The sequence below is a fragment of the Cariama cristata genome, unplaced genomic scaffold (genome assembly GCF_000690535.1).
Source record: "Cariama cristata isolate BGI_N322 unplaced genomic scaffold, ASM69053v1 scaffold38078, whole genome shotgun sequence".
Taxonomy (NCBI): Eukaryota; Metazoa; Chordata; class Aves; order Cariamiformes; family Cariamidae; genus Cariama; species Cariama cristata.
Window position 1 is genome coordinate 1526 of NW_009630113.1, and position 7386 is coordinate 8911.

Sequence of the window (7386 nt, forward strand, 5' to 3'; positions counted from 1 at the left end):
CAGAGCTCAGGATTAAGGCCAGAGTCTCCATCCCTAGGGATTTAGAACTTAAAATTAAGTAAAAAGTAAGACAGTACTGGTTAGAATGAAGAAATGATAATACAGATCAGAAGTGACTGCTATTTCTTCCCAGAGAAAATAAGGTGTTTTCTAAAGTGTATATTTGTAGGAATGAAACATCTGCCAGAGAAATCTCTCTTAATTCTTGCTGGCAAAACATTACAGTCCTTTGAGGAAGCACACATACTAAGTATGATTGTTTTAAGGGTTTAAAAAAAAAAAAAAGTTGTTCTGCATGACAATTTCTGAAAGCTTAAGAGCTCCCAGACTTGTCAGTCCTTTTCACAGCCAGACCCCCAACAAAATCACAGCCATAGAGTTCTACCCGGAGGGCAATACCATGATACCATGTTCTTGGAACAATGCGGATAAACCTGGACAGAATGGGTGGGTTAAAGAAATGCTTGACGTGCCCATTGCTGTTTTCATTACCCAAGAAAACCTGCAAATACACAAACACACAATGAGTTAAAAGGCAGCACTTAAAAAAAACCCCTGCTTTTTCTTTTTAAAACGGTTCCAAGCTGTTGCATTAGCCATCCAGGCTAGACGGACTGGCTCATTTCTGATTTTACATAAGACCATATCCAGTTTCTTCCTAAAATGCTGAGTCAAAGCTAGTTCAGGCCAGCAACATCCGAGTCTGAATGAATTAAACAGCCTCTCTTTCCATCCACACCACAAAATTTGCCATTCTAATTTGGATGGACTAAAAAAAACCAAACTTCCCTTTATTTTACCTCTTCTAATAGCCTCCTTGTTTGTTAGGTTGGTATAAGGTGATACAAGCAACAATATAAAGTACTGTGTCTGCTCTGTGGGTATCTGGAGCTCTCCAGCTCTGTTATAGCAAAACTGCTCACTAACATTAATTTCATTATAAAATCAAGGCAGAAATAAAAAAGCTGAAGAGAGGCCCTGGGAAATCCATCATTCATTCAAATTAAATGTCCTCATGCATTCAAATTAAACGTCCTCCTTTACAAATAGCGTCAGCTCCTTTTATCACAATGTTGACTACGTTCTCTACAGATTTAGAGTTCTTCCCTTTTATTACTGTTAATTACTATGATCAAAATTAGATGGATACTATGACATTATCTGTAGTAACCCCAGCTCCCTAGCATTTTAAAGTCCTGTGAGAATATGTCTTTGGCTGGGTATTCTGCCTTTGGGCCTTGACTGTGCTCAGCATCTAAAACCAAGCGATGATACAATTGCCTGAGCTGAGGATGATACCTTTGCCACTGAGCTTGAACCATCTGTATAGGATTCCCACTCTGAGCCTTGGTCGCTGTATAGGATAACATAGGTTTTCACAAAGTTTTCAGCAGACATGGAATTGACACCCTGGGTAGCAATAGCAGTTATCTTCTTAACTGCGAGAAGATCAATTTGCAGCCACTGTTGGTTGTTGTTCAACTACAATTCACAAAAAAGGTTGTCTATTAGCAAACGTGTCTCTCTATTTTCTTAAGTGAAAAATCCTGTTTAAACATAGTTAAAACTGCATCAAAATGCATCAAAACTGTATCAAAGAAGTGCAGAATAGTAAAGCTGAGGCAAAAGTCACAAGCATTCTTGGTCGCCCATAGAATTAGCTTCTTCACTGCAGGTGGTGTATTTGGTGTCTTAAAGTTTCCAATACATAGTGAAAAATAGCACAGGTTTATCTCCAGTATTAAAACGTAATACATAATACTAATACCAAATGCCTATACAAAACAATAGCTTCCAGCAAATCTCAAGGTGCTTCATAAAGATATGCAGCTCCATTTTGAAGACACAGAAGCTCACATACCTTGCTGAAGGTCATCCACCCTCAGACGCATTAAGCTGCACTGCCTATAAGCCAACCCATGAAGGGTTTCTTTAACCCCTTCGAGCCAAATATTCAGTTGTATTCATCTCCTGAAATTAAAAGGGCTATTTCTGCAGGGAAGTCCTGCAGGCTCTGGCCCAGAGGACACTATCCGTCCCTCAAAATATGATTGCATTGCTGTTGCCAGAAGTTCAACAAGTTTTCTATTGGAAGAGTTGAATGGGCTTCTTCCCAAAGGATGGCTAAAGAGCTGTGAAGTAACCCTATCATGCTTGGCACTGGACACAGCGTACAAGAAGCACATAAGCACACAGGCAGCAGAAATGTATTAACTGTAGCTGTCTTGCTGTCATCCCTATTTTTCACTTGTTACCTTGGCTCGCCAGGCATTCATCTTTCCTTTCTGATTGAGACGAGCAAGTGAAGGGTCCCATGTGCTAAACCAGGATGTCTTAACTGACGAGGCTGTTATCTGGGTATTTTTGATCTCTCCATTTTCCATTCCAAGTGGCAAAGAACAACCTGTTAAGAGAAGTACCATGATACTTTCAGCTCATCCAAGTAGTTCATCCTGAGCAACAATGTTGAAATTGAGAACATCCATAATTTAGCTTCATTTAACATATTAAGTAAAAAAAATTGCCAGAAAAGAAGCACCAGCACATGACTCATTCTTACCATCCACTTCACAGCCCAGAAGCTCCATACGAAGAGTAGGCCTGTTGTAGGCCTCGGTTGGGTAGACTCTGATGTACCTAGCAATAATAGGGGGATCAATGATGTTCTCTTTTACCCCGTAGGCATCAGAATTACCTTCAAAAATCTATTAAAAAAAAAAAAAGAAAAAGATATCCATATATTGTTAATTTAATGCAAACACAAGCTTGGATACTGAAAATTTGCCCTGCTACAAAAGTAGTCTTTTTAGGTCGTTAGCCCCATTCACTGTAATGGAGTGCCCTATGCTGCAGGGCAACTGGAAATACTTCATGGTCCTGTCTTAGCATATTTGCAAGCCTCAGTTCAAATAAGCAACCCATTTCTATGCACTGTATAAGTCTGTAAGAAAACATTAGTAAAGAGGCAAAAGGAGAGCTAAGAGACAAGAAGTTTTAGATTTGGGAGTTGTATCATAGAAAATTCAGGGTAACCTGAAGGTAGCTGTAATTGGCAGGGCTGGAGTGGTTGGACATAAAATGAACCTCTAGCAGGGTACGGCCACACTTATTACACAGGCCTTCTGCAGGCAAATCAAAGTTTAACATTCAACTGTTGTGACAGCAGGAAGGCAAGGAGAGGATGCAGGATCTAGTCCCAAATGAGGGAGGGCCTGATTTTTAGTTCAGCTTCCTGCTTGCTTCAAGAAGCTGGCATGGGCTTAGGAAATAAAAGTAGGAAGAGATGCTTGTGAAAAAGCCAGAGTCTATACAGTCAAGGTCACAGGGCCAATCTAAACCCTAGTCTATGAGGTTCCTCACCTTATAATTTGTCTTCTGGTCAGAATTTGATTAGATTGATAAATGCCCTTTGGGGCCTCAAGCTGCATTATTAAGTCTCGGAAGGCCATAATTTTTTTCATTATCTCTTAACATAAAACTGTCACCTCACATCCAACGATGCTACCTAGGTTGTCGCAACCCCTATGGCACATACAGACCTTTTGTGCTGGAGAGCTGTCTCCTTTGAAGGTGCTCCACTTCCGTTTGTCTTTGCTATAAACAATAAAGAACTTCTGGATGTACAAGGACTTTAAAAACTGCTTGGCTCCCTGCGTCTGTATCCCAGTTAACAGAACTTGTCTTTGAAAGTCCACCTAGGAACAGCAAACAGTGTTTATAAAGCCAATAATGCACAGTGAATTTTGTTTCATTCCTCAGCATCTACACAATAGCTTTGAGCCCTTTAAAACACACAACACTAACACTCTCGGGAAGAATAGAAGCAGATGCCAGAGTCCAAATTAATGCTGTCTCTCTCATTTCATTTGTGTGTTTATTTGTGTGTGCATTTAACTTCAGAGGCCATTTTACAGTGTTCAGTACAGCCCCACAAAGACACCTCAAAAATATCTGCGTCTCCATGCTAGGCAGAACTCTGCTATCCTCATTTTACAAATAGGCAAAAGGAATATAGAGAAATTCAAGGCTCATATTTTCATAAGCTGCCTCTACTTTTGGATACCCAGGCTGAGCGAAGGGATACGTCATTCTGAAGTGCTGAATAGCCACCATTCCTGATGATATCAGATCCAAAACCTTAGCACATAAAATCAAATCAGCAAGATGTTCCTATCAGCAGTGAAACGCATTCTTCAGGATATGCCCTCAACATCTCTCCATGCTTTACTGCAGTAGCCTCAGCTTCTCACTACCATGCCCCCTATCAAATTCTTTCTCTTCCCAACATTATTTCCAGTTCCACATCAGATACTCCAACCTTCTCGCCCTACTTCACCTCCACTAACTTGCTAGCATGTCAAATATTAGCAAGCCAAACAACAGCCACCTGTTGAACTTAACACTGCAACACTAGTTTGACTCTTTCTTTTCTCCCAACTGCAAATTTTAATGAGACTTGTAAGAAATCAACTATCTTCCCTAAATTTGGCTGAAAATTGTCTGTCTGGTGCAAAAGTGAGTGGAACGGAAGAAAAAGGTGGAAGAAGTGAGGTGACTGAATGATATAGTGCTTGAAACCATAATTATACGCTTAATCTCCCTGTGAAGCCACACTGTGCTATGTCGAGTTGGACACAGAAGCATCCAAAACAAACACACACAAAGCTATCTGAATCAATGTTTGAGAATATTACACTTTAAATGATCACCCAACAAACATATATAAATATAAATATGTACTGTTAGGTAGATGGAGGGGAAAAAAATAATGGAAAGAATGACTCTGCTTGCCTGCAAAACAGTTACAGTCTAAATTGTGAGGGTAACTGTCCAGTTAGTGGGCCTCAATAGCAGTAGAGACTGGGTCACTCCAGTTTATGATATCACCAGCCAAGCTTGCTGCATCTTTTCAGTTTTCCCCAGCAGTTCTCTCAGCAAGAACAAGAGCAGTTTGGCCTTTTAAAACAAGCTGCAGGAAAGTCACAACACAGGATTGCGTGGCCATACCCAGGCCCAACGATGGTCAAGCACACATTTTACCAACCATACCTGGATCCAAGGGAGTTGTTCTTTCTTCATTGTAGTGCTCCAAGCATTGTATGTTCCAGAATTGTTTAATCGTGCTAACTTAGGTTCCCAATAGTCTACACAGAAAATATGAATAAAGCAAGAATTTGAAGAGAGGTGCCAAAAAATGGAGGCTCTAACTAGCTACTGATGTTGAGTGCTTCAGTTATTTTCCAATCTGTCTTGAGAAAAAACCCCAACCAACAGACTCTAAAACCATAATCTAGGATAATTTGGACATAGTCAGCAACTGAAAGTCAGTTGTTACCCTGCAAAGTTGGCAGAATGACTTTAAAAATAACAGCTTTTTATGTAATGTACTGTCTACTGATTTGGAACCAGGGTCTAGAGTTTGCTAAACGAGTTCTGGCTGTCAGTGGGATCAGACACAAAATGTGCTCTACATTCATGGCAGAGCGCTTCCCTCTGCATAAGGAGATTTCCATGTTAATCATCGATGTGAAATATATATGACAACACAGCTTTCAAGCCTTCATAACACTGTGGTGGGAAGTGAAGAAAGAAAATTAAATTCACATAAAAACCAGGTTTCCAAAATAAGTAAGTTATTTGTTATTTTGAGGGAAAGGATGTGTGTTCCTGCATCCATGTGTAACCTGTATACCTTGATTTGCAACTGTCCATGTGAAATTCTATCAATTTCTCTATCAAATGATCCCACTTTTATGCCAGGATTAAACCTGATAAATTAAAGACTCTGTCATTGCTCCAGATGCCAGGTTCCCAAATCTTTCATAACAGATACACTTTATTCTTTCACATCTCATACACACACATATCTCAAAAGCTTCTTGAACACTTGCTGATGATTTTCAGGCAGGGAACCCAAAGGACAAAAAGATAAAGCTGGATTTGTTGCCGGTCATTCAGCAGGCAACGGACAGAGGACTCCCTGACTCTCAGGCTTGTGATACTGACAGTACACCTGTGAAACTATTAAAATACAATGATGAGGGTTACCTAGTACAGCTCACTGTCTGCTTGCATCACTGGAGAGCTTTTTAACCTGAGCGTTGATTCACTGCTGAACTGATCTTGTACAATGTATCATGAGATGCCAAAAGAATACGGAACTGCAATACTTCACTGGGGATATTCAGGAGCATGCCTGGACCTTTTCAAGTATTAACTCACCTATATGATCTGAAGAGCTGATCTGCGAATCAAGTATAACTCCACTTGCTAGACCCATTGGAATCCTGCACTCTAAAGACAGCACAGTAAGTTTGTTGTTAAAGAAAAGGAGGGCTATTTCAGTACATATTCTGGTGGCATCATCTAAGACAACATCATTCAGAACAATTCTTAGTAATACTATAACATCACCACTCTCTTCCCAGAGAAGGTCAAGTTAATCTCTGCCATTTCTCTCAGTAGATTGATGCACTGCTCACTGTGAGGAAACCTCAAATTCAAAGCTAGTATGCTAAAAGAGTATAAGTAATATGCTAAATAATTCAAAGATAGTATGCTAGAGGCTAAACATTAACCACTCTACCCCCTCCTTGAAAGCACAGAGAATCTGCTTTGGGTTTTTGCAGAACAATCTCCCAAATTTATTTTTAGTGATCCTGAAAGGGTAGAGATGACTTTACAGCTTGACTCCCCTAGCCACAAAACACTAGAGTTCAGTACCTTTCTCTAGAACCAAATAGGATGCCTGCATATTCCCCCACTTCAGTGTCTAAGAGCCACCAGCCAGGTCTCTGTGGTTTCATTTCAATTGTTCTAAATGAGCCTTGAAAACATGGAAGAGAAACGTATCAGAAACGTTAGCATTATAAGGTTGACATTAGCAAGGTTGGATGTTAAAACAAAGATCATCCTATGACTTAATCCAGAAAAAATAAATAACCTGCTACACATTGCAGGGAGAGCAGTAACTACCACCATCTCAATCATTTTTTTCTTAGCAAGCAAGTTCCAGCTGGAAACTGATTGGAATTAAGTGACCAGATCAAAACCTAACCTTTGCTGCTGGTGCAGAGTACAAACCCTTGGTGCCTGTATGTAACAACAGATACCTGCACATTAAGTACAGTGCTGAGCCATGTAATTAACAATGCTATTAAGTTTATTACATAAGATAGGGATGTTAATTCTGTGGTGCTGATTATAGTTCTTACTCCTGCTGCCCCAGTGTGTTCTTCAAGTAATGTAAAGAACAGATGTAAAGAAGCCAAAAGTAGACGTAGGAGAATCAGATATATGGGCCCTCCCCTCATTTTGTGCATGCCTCAGGAGGGCCAAGGATTGAGCAGGAAGCAGATACCATAGAATCACAGAATGGTTTGGTTG

At 40.1% G+C, this 7386-nt stretch overlaps 1 protein-coding gene across 1 annotated transcript; it reads right to left on the reverse strand.

The window, feature by feature from the left end:
- Nucleotides 1-281: 281 nt before the first annotated feature.
- On the reverse strand, nucleotides 282-6826 carry LOC104165699 (coagulation factor V-like). The gene is given in 9 exon segments (XM_009705397.1): nucleotides 282-502; nucleotides 1300-1482; nucleotides 2256-2404; nucleotides 2561-2705; nucleotides 3540-3695; nucleotides 5050-5144; nucleotides 6223-6294; nucleotides 6724-6752; nucleotides 6754-6826. Coding segments are annotated over 9 exon segments (1071 nt in total). The 5' UTR covers nucleotides 6807-6826; the 3' UTR covers nucleotides 282-313.
- Between the last annotated feature and the right edge of the window lie 560 nt (nucleotides 6827-7386).